The 15,835-nt window shown below is 46.2% G+C and overlaps 1 protein-coding gene across 1 annotated transcript in view; it reads right to left on the bottom strand.

Moving 5' to 3' along the window:
- Positions 1 to 15,835, bottom strand: part of C1H8orf74 (chromosome 1 C8orf74 homolog) — a 32,634-nt gene that overhangs the window by 4,164 nt on the left and 12,635 nt on the right. Inside the window, exon 3 of the mRNA XM_077332198.1 lies at positions 3,476 to 3,876. Coding sequence (XP_077188313.1) covers positions 3,476 to 3,876 — 401 coding nt within the window. The remainder of the gene's footprint in view (positions 1 to 3,475; positions 3,877 to 15,835) is intronic.

Genomic DNA, 15,835 nt, shown 5'->3' with positions numbered 1-15,835 from the left:
TAAACAAACATGGCTGCCACCATCACACCTGCTGTGGCCCTTAGCCTTCTGATGTTTGCCAGATACGTTCTCAGTGACTTTATGCTTTTCCTCTGCGCGTTCACAGGGTGTGTCTTGGGAACACAGCTTTGTGCTGACAAGGCTGGAAAGTAGCCAAGGACATAGCGTAGGGACCTAAAGCTTCAAGTGGGTCAGGGAGGTAGCCAGCCATTATTCATACAATACATGTCAAAGGCAGTCAGCAGCCTAGACTACTGTAACATACTCTGCATAGTCTTCCCCTTGGAAGACAACTCAAGTTGCTTCAGTTGTTTCCTAACAAGCTGGCTAACTTGTTGACAGGAACCTGTTGGTTCATCCTTATTTCTGCAATATTTAAACAATTATATTTGCTGCGTATCAGCTTCTAGGTTCAGTTCAAAGCCTTTAAAATCCTTCATGGCCTGAGACATGTGTACCTGAAGGTCCACCTTGTATGAACCAATTCAACAACTCTATCCAGTTTAGCAGCTCCTTTCCAATTTGTCTTCACAGCAGTGAGTCCATAGTGCTTCTTGCCACCTATTTGAGAGCTTTTTCCAGGGGGTTTTCGGTGGCCCCATCCCTTGCCATATTTCTGAAATCCTGTAAGGATGTGTTACTTGACAGGGCTTTTCTTCTGAGACTTTGGAATTCATCTGTCTAGAATGGAGCTGTCTCTTAGTGAGAGTCCACAGGCTACTGTATTTCTACTGAGGGTTGTTCACTGTGGAATTTGTAGCCATTCTGTTATGGCTACCAATCTCCAGTGATGGCTAGGGCTCTCTTGAGATTATAGCTAATCTCCATGGGACACAGATTAGATCCCCTAGAAAAAATGACTGCTTTGAAATAAATAAAACAAAACTATTTTTATAACTTGCCTTTCCCATGAGGCTCAGGGCAAGTAACATCAGTAAAATGCAGTTGAATTTATGGGATTATACCCCACTAAGTCCCTCCTCTTCCCAACCCTGCCATCTTCAGACTCTGTTCTCAAAATCTCTAGGTATTTCCAACCAGGAGCTGGAAATCCTATGTCCTGAGCTTTAGGAGAATTGGGTAATTAATTAATTAATTAATAGCAGCAGTGTCTGCTCTCTGGGTAACTCCTGGGAGCTACTGATTGGAAGAGTCTCATAGATCCTGAAGGCCTTGAGTGTAGTGTGGCAAAATCCAGGCCTTGGTAAGGCCAAGCATGGGAGTGTCTTATCACCATATAGGGTAGTACTTTGAACAACCTATTATGCCCTCCAGGACTGACACCCCAGCGCTTCACTGGAGTTCAAAAGGTGACACTCTCTGACTTTGCTTGAACTCACCTGCCACTGCCGGCAGCACAGTGAGACATCCACGCGTGGGCATTAATGCCCCATTAATTCCACTCAATAGACAGGCTGACAATAAAAACCGCCTCAGTTTCATTAAATTCTCCACATTAATTTGCTTCCAGGAGGAGGAGTCCCAGAAAAGCATGCCTAGACAGGAGGACAGCTTTCCGTATCAAGCGTACTAAACTCGTCATGGCCTGATTAGGCAGACTGTGACCAGAGAGAAAGGGCGGGTGGGAGGGAGGGAGGGAGGGAGAGCCAGGTTGGAAGAGGCAGCCAAGGGCCTAGCCTGGAGTGCTGCATTAACTACAGAGATCCGTTCTGTCAGTTCACAAAGTAAGCTGAAGGTGTTTGTAAGTAGTGAGTAGCCGGTTGAGTGCAGAAGCTCTGACCAGCATTTGTAGATGAAGCGATCTAGCAAGATGCAGGGAATTGACAGGAGAAATGGGAACATTTTCTTGAATCATCCCCCACAGCTTTCTTGTATGAAAGGCCATAAGTGCTTTGAGTACCGTGTGGGGCCTTTGGCTGATGAGGATAACACAACCTGTGGCCACCTGGTCATAACAGGTATTGAGAGGGTTGTTAGAGATAACAAACACAGAAAGCCCACCTGATACCATTGGGGTAATATTTATCTACACTGACTGGAAATAACTCTCCAAGGTCTTAGGCAACGTTTTCCACAACGTCTATTAAGATCTTTTCAACTTGCTTCAACCTTGCTTCAACCTCCAAGCTACAGCCCCTGATCATGGCTATAGAGAGTCAAGGGAAGAGCTGGGGGTGTGGAAGTTGGGACAGCAAGACAGTGAAGGTCAGAGATGGAACCTATATATATCCTTCTTCTAGTAACACAAGAAAGAGCTTCAGAGATTAGATTCCACAAATTGCCTTTTTGTGGTGCCTCGTGGGTTAGGTTGTTTTCTAATTGCAATTTATTTCAGTGTTGCAGGTGAGGGTGAGAGAACACATCTGTGGATCTTTCTGCTTCCTGGCAACTCTGTTCAATGGGATTCCCAAGCCTCTTGCTCTGTGACAATTTGAGAGTTTATACCCAGAATGAGGAGATGCATCTCCGCTCTGAACATCAACTTCTTTTTAGCTCTCATAGCGTCTTCCCCGCAGAAACGGGTGGCTTATGTGAGGTGGAGTACAAAAATATCTGAGGTGAAAATTTCCCCATATCTGTGCTGGGTTCCTTCTCACAGAGTTCCTTGCGAAAAATAGCTAAACTAATACTAGTTAAATCTGTTCAAGGCCTGTTCGGGTGGGAGCCACTGTGGCACACAGTATAGTGGTTAAAGTGAACATGGGAAACCCAGGTTCAGATCCATGCTTGGCCATGGAAGCTTGCTGGGTGATCTTGGACTCACCATTTCCCCCCCTCCTAGCCCTCCCTACAAATTATTGTTAGGATAACATAAAGACAGGAGAAACAATGAAAGCTGCTTCGGGTCCCTATTGGGGAGAAAAGTGGGATATAAATCTGAGGGTAAGGTAAACAATAATGCTACCAAATTTCCAGTTCATACATGAACAGGTTTATTCCAAACAAAGTAATTTTCTTGAAGGACGCAAGACAATCACAGGGGCTTCAAAATAAGCCGCCGTGATTGTCTTGTGTCCTTCGAGACGTTTTAAATGGAAAACTGCATTGGTGAGAAAAAGGCCAGGAAAGTTATGCCAAGGATTCTTTTCCCCCATCAAAACAATGCACTTACTTGTTCCTCGAGGGTAGCGAGGGCTGTACTATGAGGATTTCATTGGGAAACTTTACCCCATCCACCCTACAGCCCTGATCTTGCCCCCTTCACGCTTATTTTTTGTTCCCAACACTCAAAGGAACATGAATTCCTCAAGGATGTCAAAACTGCCATTTTGACATTGTGCAAATTGAAGAGCACAGAATTTTTGGGGAAGGGTTAGAGAGATGGAAACACCACCAGAACTGTATAGATCTAGATGGAGGCTATGTCAAGAAACAATAGCTTCATATTTTGATATTTTCGTTTAAGGAGGGCTTCTATCATTTTGTAGCAATAGTTTTTGACTTACCCTCATACATCAGTAACATAGCTATGTCTACTCAGGACATGTTATTACATTCCATTTTCCTGATTTACCTCTTTGCTGAGGACTTGTGTTTGCCGTTGGACATCACCGTACACTTTCTGCAGTGTACGTTCCCTCTCCCGGTCCAGGGTTTCTCGAATATGCACCATCTCAGCTCTCTTTTGGGCTTCCATCTCAGAGAGGATGGCCAGCTGTTTCTGGTACTTCCAGACTTCAACATCCATGCCTTCCATCAGCGGCAGAGGGATGGGCGGAGCATAGACTTCGAGGCTGGTAAAGGATTGTCGGCGGTCTCTCTCCTGCCCTAACGTGAACTGGTACAGCGAGTAATGCCTGATGAAAGTGTTGTGGAAGTAATCACACACAGCACATAGTTTGACAGTGGGCAGCTTCACCTGGAAGGCAGTAAGCTTCACTTGTAGGATCTGGATGGCCTGTGAAATGGGCAAACCTGGCAGGGGAAGGGGAAATACATGTTATGGAGGGCTCAGATTATCTCATCATTGCATTTATACCCCATATTTCTTGCAGTAAGGAAACTCAGAGGAGCTGCACATTTAGTTATACCTGAAAGATACATGTCACAGCAATCTTGGTTAAGACGCGGGGGTCAGGATCTGGTCACAGCTACAGATAGAAGTGCTCTATCTGCTTGCCCTTGGCAGGATAAGCCATCAAAAACACAGGGGACACCGGTGCTGAAAGAAGCCTTCAGTGTTCTGAGGAAGGCTCTTTGCTGCTCAGCCAGTCTTGCACAATCCTGATTTCAGCAAACTCTTCTTAGTTCAGACAGACTCTTCTGCCTCAGTCCTCTCCCTGGTGACAGCCAAGAGGACCCAATTCTGTTTATAAACCAAAAGCCTGAAGCGCAAAAATATGCTGCAATGGAAAAGGAAGCCCTGGCCATGAAATGAGCATTTGGAGCAGTAAAATATAACTTGGCCAACAATCCCTTTGTGTTGGTGACAGACCATGCACCTCTGCTCTGGAAGGTACAACCCAGCTTCCCAAAGGCCTTGTGACTGCCTGTGAAGCCACAAACTCACCAGCAGTCAGAGAAGGGTGATGCAGCCATGGAGGAGGTGACCACTGCTGCTATGGAGCAAGAGATGTTGGCTAAGAGCCAGCTACTGCAGCAACCCCACCAGGAGTTTGGGGGCCAGGAAGCTTCCATCATTATATCTGCACCATGGAGCAGAAGACACATAGAGCCCTGGCTGCTTGGGTGTAAACCTCCCTCCCTGATGGCATCAGCCTCCCGCCGGCACATGTCAGAGAGCTGGCTAGCAACCCAGAGAGACATGGGGGAAGGGTAGTTGAAAGGGAGGAGTCTGGAAGTTAGACGGCAGCCAATGGGAGGGCAGTCAGACTGTGCCCAGGGGACTGCCCAACAGCTGTATGGGCAGGGGAGAGGATAAGGCTGGGGATAGATGAGGGTGGGGAAGCCAGGTGAGAATAAAAGGAGGGTCCCTAGAAAACACTAGCTGATGACCCTAGGCTGCGAGGAGGGTCATGTCCAGGCAGCAGGAGGAGACACCAGATGATAAAACCCCTCCCATTCTGAGGCCTGGAAAACCTCCCTTTGCACAAGGGCAAGGAGGCAGAGCACAGGCTGCCCCAAGGCGAGCAGGTGGAGCCTCACGTTTGCCTACTAGAATTTCTGCTTTTTTATATGCCTTTCCCCTTTTTATATACCTTTCTGGTGTGCAGAGCAACTTAACATCAGAAAGGAGGAGAGTGTGTGGATTAAGGAAAAGGTTAACATTTAAGAACATCCCTAAAAAAAGAGGAAGTGAGAACAGACCATGATTGACAGGAGAAATGGGTGGGAACAAAATACTACAGCACACATTTTTGCAAGCAAAACTGAAGTCAGCAAATACCTGATCTACATTCATGCAAGTGTTGCAAACCAAAGATGTGGAAGGAAAGGTGTTTTGGAGCTGCTGTGTTAGAACAAAGCAATTAGTGAGAAGCAATGTTTGCTTAATGGGACACATCAGGATCACATCATTTATTATCCAGCCCTATTTACTTTTCAAGATGCTTCTCTAGGGGTTGGGTGGGGCTGGGAAGCTGCCTCTTTCTTCAGCCCATTGTTTGCAGAGATCTAATGGGTCAATAAGACAGCATTGTAGAGATCCCAATAAATATGGATTTGGGATTATATTAGTGGGAACAAACCAGGATAGTGGTCCAGCCGAAAGCTTGTAATAAATTGGGCAGTTTGAGAACTATTTGAGGGAGACAATAAGAAGCAATTTTCACAGCATCTCTTCATCCATGGATGGTCTCCATCGTTTGCTAGAAATAAAAGGAGTAGCTTCCACCCTTGTTCTAATAATCCCATGGAGGGCTTGTAGACAGCAGCAGCCACAGAAGCAGGCAGCTCATAGAGCTGCAGCCAGCCCTGTCACAAACTCAACTTCAGCCAACAAGGATAAGGTGGCATGCAAAGAAAATAGTTATTTGTTTAATGCCTGATGCGGAAAAGACTGTAATTTAGTTTTTCATTGACTTTTTAAAATCCAGTCTCACATGATGCAGAACAGGGTGGCAGAATCTTCTGCTTGTTGGTTTTTTAAACCAACAGAACATCTGGGTTGTAACACAACTTTACAGCAGTTTTTCGGCAATGGTCTGCAGTAACATGCATCCGACTTTAGGCAGTTGCTGCTGAAAGAACACAGGAGGAGCAACGCGTAAAGGGTGCTAACATATTGAGAAGCTACTTCTTACAGGGCCTGGAAGATGCAAAGGAGTAACTCGGGAAGCTTCCAGGTAGCAGGGGGATGTCCTTTGCCTCACCTCTTCCCTGTACACGTGCTCTATTCTGGGCTTGCGTGTATCGCAGGAACCCCCTACATAACAGTGCAAAAACAACAAAACTTCACATTTCTCAGCAATGAGCCAAGTGCCTATTAATGAAGGATATTTTTTTTTCAGCCACCACCATCTCTTCTGGCATCTCTTGGCCATCTAAGGCCCTGAATTGAGAGAAAACATCTAAAAAACTTGAATCTAATAAGAAAACTAATAAAAGATACAGAGAGCTAGAAAGGATCAAAGGTGGCCTGTATAAACAAGGCCTTCTGAAGCCCACCCATTGGTAAGGGGAGAGAACAGGAGCCCCGGGCCAATTTGGCATAGAAAACCATCCAGCTGGGAGAGGATTAAGCAATGCCCCCCCTCACAAGCTTCTACTCCTGATCATCAACTTCTGAAGCTGCTTTGAGTTTAAAAGTTTCTCCTCACAAACATGCCATGAGGAAATTTTACACACATCTGCATACACCATCTCATTTGGCCCTAAGCCAAGGGAGAAAGCCTTTGGGTGGTGAATGGTACAGCTCTGTCAGAAGTCCCATGGGTGTTTTAAGCCCTTAAAAAACATTCGTTCAGAGGATGAGCTGTTTCAATCGGTTGTAAAGTTGAGATGCTTAATCTGAAATGGATTTTTGTTTGTTTTTCCCCCCGCAAAGTTTGATTTCTGGAGATTAACTCCTGGCTTGCTCTGTCGCTCTTTTTTAAATTTTTAAACAAGACTTCAATCAGTCATTATCTTCTCATCTGTGATTCAGTCGGGCTGATCATAGAACAAGGTGGATGTATACAGGGCCAGAGGTTTGGCAAGGGAAGGACGGGACAGGTTTGTTTCCTATTGTGTCAACATGCCTCCATGGCTTTTCTCGCCCGCCTTCCAGCATTCAACAGACAAAAGCTTTTCCTGATGAGGTTGACACTTGAGGCTAACTCTTCCTTGTGATCGAAGGAGTCATCAGCAGGGTCGGGTAGCTGGCAGACGCCATAAAATATGTGTGGTCCTAAGGTGAAAGAGTATGACCAAAGAAAAAAGCAACTATACTTTTAGACCTAAATTTGTCTTGGGATGGCCCAGGCTTTCCTGATCTCATCAGGTCTTGGAAGCCAAGCAGGGTCAGCCCTGATTAGTACTTGGAGACCACCAGGGAATTCCAGGGTTGCTATACAGAGGCGGGCAATGACAAACCGCTTCTGATCATCTTGCCTTGACAAGCCCGTGGCATTGTCAACTGTGATCTGACCGCACTTTTAGGGTTGCCAGCTCCATACTGGGAAACACCCTGAGATTGTGTGTTTGGAGCCTGAGGAGGGCAAGCTTTGGAGCATTCCAAAGTGGCCACTTTCTCCAGGTGAACTGATCTCTGTCACCTGGAGATCAGTTGTAACAGTGACAGATCTCCATCCACCACCGGGGGCTGACACAACAGATTAGAAATCACTGTGCAAAAAAGTCCTAAATGGTAAATCCATTCCCCATCAAAATATTTTTCACAAAAACGTTAGATTCAGTTTCTTAGAATAAATACAGATAAAGTTTACAAAATTGCTATCAATTTCTTATTTCATATGTCACCCTTTTCCCCATATGAAGACCCGGGATACCTCCGCTTCTCCAGACTCCGTTTCTTCTCCAGAAATGCAAAAACCATAAGAACAAGATCATGCACCCAGTCATAGAAATTTGTTGGGTGACCTTCAGCCAATCAGTGACACTCTCTCTGCCTAACCTAATGCACAGGGTTTGGGGGAGAATCTCGTTGAGGAAAGTAAGGGTAGAAGAAGAAGAAGAAGAAGAGTTGGTTCTTATATGCCGCTTTTCCCTACCCGAAGGAGTCTCAAAGTGGCTTACAGTCGCCTTCCCATTCCTCTCCCCACAACAGACACCCTGTGGGGTGGGTGAGGCTGAGAGAGCCCTGATATTCCTGCTCGGTCAGAACAGTTTTATCAGTGCCATGGTGAGCCCAAGGTCACCCAGCTGGCTGCATGTGGGGGAGCACAGAATCGAACGTGGCATGCCAGATTAGAAGTCCGCACTCCTAACCACTACACCAAACTAGACACGATAGCAGCTTGTAAAATTATCCATGGTTCCCAACTGTGATGGAACTGAGGCATTCTGTACCAGCCAGAGTTCCCAGGCAGTCTTCAAGGGCAGACCCATGTAGAATGCATTACAATAGTCTAGCCTCAAGGTTACTATGGCATGGGTCCACTTGACCAGAATGGTTGGGTCAAAGAAGGAAACCATCTTCCAAGCTAAATGAAGATCAAATAAAATTCTGTGTACCATATGTTTCACAACAAAGAATTCAGTCGCTGCACCCAGGATGGCACCTCTTATAACCAGAATAAATTATACAAAGCAAGCAAATTTGCATAGCTGCAAATTATTGAACGCTCTGTCATATAGAGATAAGGCCTTAGCCCAAGTGACTTGGTTGCCTGAGATGAGACTGGCCAGGGTTTTCAGTCCTGGCTCTCCCCAGAAGCTTTTAATTAACTCCTTCTGCATTCACCACAACAAATGTTTCATAATGAGGAATGTTTGAGGAGCGTAATGAGTTTTTCCAATTGCACTGAGATTTCACTGAGGCTGCTGTGTTGTTCTTACAGCTTTTATGACAAGATTTTTAAAAAACTGGTCATGGAGTAGGTTTTTTAAAGTTTTGTGTTACAGAGAGTTGTATATGTTGCTTGACTCACTGCTCGGTCGCCTTTGACGTAATTAGCAAAATTTCAACACTAAAACATATGAATTAAATATGCTGATTATTCAGTTCTTCAATATCCAGACTTTCAAAGAATATACAGTTGGGGCAAATAGTGGAAGAACAGATGTCTATTGAGATGAGGTGCAGGTAACTCGTAAGGAAGTGATCAGGAAGCAGCAGGATACCGGGATGAGAAGGAACAGTATAGGATCCTGGCAAACTGCACACACCCCTTCTGGCATAATGAAAAACCTTTGCTGAGATCCCTTCTGGATTTATTCATTTAGCTAAATGAGACATTCCTAGAAGTCCATCTCTACAAGCCTCCAAAAAATCACTTAGACAATTGTCACTTAAGCAATTAGCAAATTAGTTCCCTCAATGGAGCCCAAATTGAGCAAGTCAAAGGATTTAAATACTTAGGCTCATTGGTGCAAGGGAAGAAAGTGTCATCTACCACTGAAGCCCACAATAGGACTGGCCAAGCAACATCAGCATTTGCCACACTTAAATGGTGCCTCTGGAAGAAGACAAACATCTCTCTCAAGACCAAAGTTCAACTCTTCCGGACACTAATCCTGCCAATCCTCCTATATGGATCAGAAACATGGACATAACTAAAACCTGATATAAACAAACTCGAGACCTTCCAAATGAGATTCCTGCGCCAGATTCTGGGTGTCTCTCTGCGTAATCATGATCAAAATGAGACAATTAGGACAAAATGTGATAGCCAGCTGCAAATTAAAGAACAAATCCAAAAGCACAGGCTGCAATGGTTTGGCCATGCCTGCATGATGAATGACCAACTGAATGGAAGATACAACAACTGACGCCAAAGAAAACATGGCTTAAACAGATCGAGGATGAACATGTCCAAAACTACTGCCACCAATTGCCAAGAGTGGAAACATTATGAACAAGGCCAAAAATCCAGCGGCGCCTACAGCAGCATATTGGCTAAGAGGACAACCTGTTCCACCAATTACCAGCTAAAGGATAAAAATAGAGCAAAACAGTATGCTGACTGTAGTTCTTGAATACATAACATTAAATGCTCCTTCAGATAAAAATGACAATACATGGGGCGGTTGAATGGCTCACTGGCACTAAACAAAGGCTGTACATATGGGAGATCCTAGTAGCAATCCACACCATCCTCAGTGAAAGGATCTCAGAGCCAGGAATGATGCACCATGCCAGGTTTTTTCAGTCTACAGGGCACAGTAGAAAAAAGGTGGCTGGCATTACACCTCCAGCGTCCTGCTAGCTGAAAGCCTTCTAAATGGAGGCCAGGATCATCACTGTGCTACAGGTGACATGCCTTGCCCATCTGGCCTTCTCTTAAATATATGTGCAAAACATGATTGGATTGTGGTTTTTCTTTTAATGGTTAATTGTTGCTGAGTTTGTGGGCTTTACTATTCATTTGCTCTGTAAAGCTTAATTTATGAAGCAAAAGAGGAGAATTAAATCAAGATGAAAGGATGGATCCAGCCAGTTTTTGTCTTTCAGCCTTACGCAGGTCCTCTCTGTTCTGCAGCCCTTGCCCCAAAAGGCTTTCGACCATGTGGGTTCCATGATTCCCACGATAATCTTCTGGTTCTTTGCCCAAGCAAAAAAAAGCTGGTTGGAACCAGCCCTAAATAATCAATTTGTTGATTACTGCAAAGAGAATTTTGACCCTTTTCCTGCTTTCTCCTTCATCATCTTCAAAGCCTTCAAGGTTTACTTCTAAGTTGAGATAGGAGGCCTGCTGAGGTATGCAAGATGATGTTCAAACAGTATGGTCACACAGGGCCTTCAAATGCTGCATTAGGCAAACAGGACCCACCCGAATACCACCTTGACTATCTCATGAATAAACACTAGGTGGAGGAGGTGACCCCCATCCACATCAGCCTACTTTTGGTCAGAGAGATGACCCATGTCCCCGTTTACACCATAAAGGACAAACGAGGCTTGGGATACCTGTGGGAGTGGCTGCGTGACTTTGAAGCTGGAAGGCTCTCTCGCAGACACCCAGAGGTACCTAGTCAAAGGAGGAGCTGTGCAAACACCAAAGTGTAGTGAACAGATAAGTGCACATGTTGGAGAAGGGGACACATTGGCAAACATGCAACAGGCAAGCGTTGTGAAATGCCGAGTGACAGTAAACATGGCACTGGGAGGCTCCCTGTCCTCCACCCACTCTGTAGCGGAAGGTTAGCAGGTCGGGCTGTTTTCTCAGAATCTCCTGTGTAGGTGGAAACTTGTCACCTCACCCAGAGATAAGAGGTAGGGGAAGGAACTGGGGCATCTGGAAGATCACTCCTCTAAGGATGGTGATGATTCTCGGCCCCATAGCCAATGCATCAGGAATCCCTCCGCCCACTGAGGCAGGCTCAGAATATTTCCTCAGCCCAAGTAAAGTAGATCCATCGCCTCCTCCTGCCCCTAAGGCAAGGGTAGACATGGACATTTGGGGGGCACAGATTGGCCATTCCTGCCTGGCTGTCCCTAGAATAGATCCAGAAGGCAATGCTCAGCGTTCATCACCTTCCATTTTGTGAGAAGCAGAACCCAGTTAGAACCTTGCTGGTTGTGCTGCCTTAAGCAGTCTTTGGGAGAGCTTGACAGAAGCATCCAACTTCAGCACTGCCTGGGAGGCCCAGGCATGAACGTTCAGAGCCAAAGGCCTGCAATGTGAAAATTCACACCAAGTTCCAAATCCAGAGGCTTTTGTGGCTTCTGGAAACCATCTCTTAAAAAAAAAAAAAAACCTGTGTTAAGTAAACATATGCCACACCTAGACGGTGTGAACTGAAGCTATTATCTCATAAGCAAACAAGGGGCCCCGCATTAGCTCTAATTTGCTTCTTGGCAGCAAAGCAGGGGCAAAAGCAAAGAGGACGGAAGAAAACACACAAGGATTTGGAGGTCAGCAGAAAACACACGTGTTTGTCAAGAGGCAGTGTACACAACCCAGGGCAAAACAGATCTCAGAATGCAAAGCCCTGCCCAGAGGTGCGTGTGTTTGCATGCTGAATGCCAAGCCGTTAGCGGGACTGAATAGATATCAACAAGGCTTGATCCTGCGATGGGGAGGGGGTATACAGCTCAAACATCTTGCAGGAACTAGTCTTTAAAATATATCAGGAGGCTTGGAAGACACAGCTTTGTTTGCCCCAGATTAGCTTTCAACTGGTATCACCCACAGACATGGAAGACGTGCTCAGGGATCTGTGAAGTGGAGCAGCACACATTTGGGGAGATCTCTCCAGATCTGGATACGCATGGATACAGTCATTCTGCTCTAGATTCCCACTGGGCTATTCCACCTCCCACCCCACCCCCCCCAAGTAAAACCGCTGTTAAGTTTCAGGGTTTTGGAAAAGATGAGGACGCTCACCCATCCTTTCAGCTCTATTTTTTCAAGCAAACAGTGGCCTCAGAAGGGGTTTAAGGAGCAGCTGTTAGCTATCACAACTGCATGGAATCACCAGGTTCAAAATCATACCTCTAAAATCTACTTATAGGGGGACAGAAAAACAGGGAAGACTGTGAGCATCAGAAGAGTCCTGCTGAATGGTCTTAGTCCAGCATTTCCTCTATCACAATGGCCAACCAGTTCCTCTGGACAGCCAACAACAGGGCATAGAGGCTGAGGCTTTCCCCCGATGTCACCTCCTGCTTGTGATTCAGAGGTTTAGTGCCTTTGAATGTGGAAGTTCCCCTCCATTAACTTGGTTAGTTCCCATTGATAGATTTATCCTCCATGAATCTATCTAATCCTCTTTTAGAGCTGTTTATTCCTGTAGCCATCAGTACATTCTATGGCAGTGAATTCCACATAGGAACCAAACCAGATTCATGAGGTTTCAGGCTCTAAACAGGTGAGCCATGGGAGCAGGCTGCCCCCTAACACAGCACTGTAGCGGCTTATGGTTTGACCAGGCTGAGGGACAGCATCAGAGGGAGGCATTGTTGGTCAGCTGCCACAGCCCCATAACCTTCCTTGGCAATTACAGCTTGCTCCCACTCTCTGGTGGTATTGGGCCTCCTCAAAGAACTGAGTCTTCTCCTTCCCCTTCATGAGGAAGCCCCAGGCAAAGGGGCTGGTGGTTCTTCTACCCTGCCCTTCTCTGCCAGATAGCCAGAGGGCAGGTGGCAATGTCTGCTCCATTCACCTACCAAAGTGTGCAGTCATAGCTGTTGGGAATAAATGGGAGGGTGTTGGCACTGAGCAGGTGGCAGCAAGAGTTACCAACCTCCAGGGGGCACCTGGAGATCTCCCATAATTACAATTGATCTCCAGATGACCCAGATCAGTTTCTCTGAAGGAAAGAGCTGCTTTGGAGGGTGGAGTCTATGGCCTCATACCCTGCTGAGGACACTCCCCACCTCAAACCTTGCCCTCTCTGGTCTACCCCCCACCCCACAAAAAAAATCCCAGGTATTTCGTACCTTGGAGCTTGCAACCCTTGTCAGCCATTTAGTTTCCTAGGAGAATGAGCAAGGAACAGCAGCTGCCCCTGGCCAGCTTGCCCTCTACACAGGGTAGGGTTGCCAACGTCCGGGTGGGCCCTGGGGATCTCCTAGAATTACAACTGATCTCCAACTAGATTCAAGTCTAGAAGCACACTAGAGACTAACAACATTTTGGGGGTAAGTGTTTGACACTCAGATATTGATGAGCTTTGACTCTTGAAAGCTGATGCCCTAAAAATCTTGTTGGTCCCTCAGGTGTTATTGGCCTCGAATGTAGCTCTGGAACTGAGAGCCAAGTGCCAGGTCAGTTCCCCCAAAGAAAATGGCTCTTTTGGACAGTGGAATCTCTTGCACAATACCCTGCTGAAGCCCCAAACTGTGCTCTCTGGAGGCTCTACCCCAACCTGGAGTTGGCACCTATACACACAAGGACAGCCTGGACAGTAAGGGCACCGGACAGTGTTCCTATGGGTTAATGGCCTGGCAGGCAGCCTCTCAGTGGGGCTCTTTGGCCCCAGAGCAGCCCTACATAAGTTGGATAAGAACCACCAGTGGCACAAGCCGGAAACCCTTGCTTTGCTAAGGGTGGGCCTGCCTGAAGTCTGCTCTTTCTCTTCCTCTCCCCCCCCCCCACATGCCGCCCAGTCAGGGATAGGGTTCTTCTCCAAGGCTGGTTCGGCCTCCCAGTTTGCTCCTAGTTCTCTGTCTGCATCATGGCTATGCTTGGAAAGAGGCAAGGGAGATGCCAGGCTCCAGGTGGGATCTGGGGAGCCCCTGGAAATATTATGGCTCATCTCCAGACTCCCTGGAGAAAAGGGATGCTTTGGAGGGTGGACTCTGTGGCATTGTACCCTGCTGATGTCCTTGTTCTCCCAAGGCTCCAGCTGCACAACTTGAATCTGGCAAAACCAACAAACAAAAAAACCAACCTTTGCCAGTGGGGACCTGACGACTCCAGAAGAAGCCCAACCAAAACCTGGAAATGGCTTTCCAAAGATTCATGCGCATAGTGTTGGATGAGGACCACTAGACATCACAAGATTTTGGCATTTGAAAAATATCCCTTGTCATCATATTGAAGAAAAGGTTTAAATGTTGGAAGTAGGGGTGGGGGTGGAATTCTGATATTTTGCCAAACTCTGCTGCACAAATTTGTTTTGGTGCTATGATGAGAGATCGGTGAGCAGGGAAAGCTATGAACCATACTCAGCCTCAGGCCTGAACATACTTGGTGGCCTTAGGGAAAGCCCCTGCTCTTAGTTGACAAATCCAGCTGTGTGGGTTTAATTCTATATGATGTGGTTGCCCTCAAGAGGGCATGTTGTTCATGTTCAGAAACTGTTTCCCTTGCCAAAGGAAAGGTAATCTGCAGGTGGTTTAAGTTTCTGAACCTGGACAATACACTCCCTTTAGGGGAACTACATCATAAAGACTTAAATCCATACTTCTGCATAGGGGTGTATATTTACTAAAAGGACAAAAGAAAAGAGGGGGGGAGAACTAAATGAGGCTGTCAACAACGGCAGAGCACACCCACTTTTAATAAGGGAGAAAAAGCTCAGAAACAGTCGGGAGCAGCTGTTCCTCTTAGAATTCTCCCTGTTACACAAAGGCCTGTAAAGGGACAGGAGTCCAGCTGCCCTGTTCTGCATTTGGGCACACTAGGCTAATTATCACTGAGGTGTGTTTCGACTGTTTCGACCCATGGTTGAATCAGCTCTGCCACATGCTACTATTTATGTATTCAGAACATTTATATGCTGCATCTCCTAGGGTTGGCTAGCCACCCCCAGGAGGATTTGGGGGTCACAGCCTGGTTAAGTGACGTATTTAAGATGCTCTTGGGCTTCACAAGTCTCTGGGGTGCCACTGGAAAGTTTTTGTTAAAATGTTAGATGCATCCCATATCACTTCTGAAAGGGCAGTGCCTGGCAACAAGCAGGAGGGCTGTAAATATGGGTATGAGGGGGAGCTGCAAGCCTGGCTGTGGTGTCATGTCACTTCTGCTAAAAGAAAGAGTGACTTAAATGGCTCTAGGAATTGCCAGATACTATATGGTAAAACCACAAAAATTGCAATTCCTAGAGTTACCCTGAATTGATAAAGCAGGGGTATTCAAACTGCGGCCCTCCAGACGTCCATGGACTACAATTCCCATGAGCCACAGCCAGCATTTGTGGGCAGGGGCTCATGGGAATTATAGTCCATGGACATCTGGAGGGCCACAGTTTGACTACCCCTGTGATAAAGGGTAGCTATAAGAATTGTTCTAGGAATTGTCAGAATAAGTTTCCAGTGATGCCCTAGAGCTACCCTCGAAGTGATAAAGGCTAGCTGTAAAAAAATCACTGGAAAGTCTATGGCAAGACCATAGAATTTTCAGCAATTCCTAGAGCTACCCTTTGT

The sequence above is a fragment of the Paroedura picta genome, chromosome 1 (genome assembly GCF_049243985.1).
Source record: "Paroedura picta isolate Pp20150507F chromosome 1, Ppicta_v3.0, whole genome shotgun sequence".
NCBI lineage: Eukaryota > Metazoa > Chordata > Lepidosauria > Squamata > Gekkonidae > Paroedura > Paroedura picta.
This window is presented reverse-complemented; position numbering and strand designations above follow the sequence as displayed.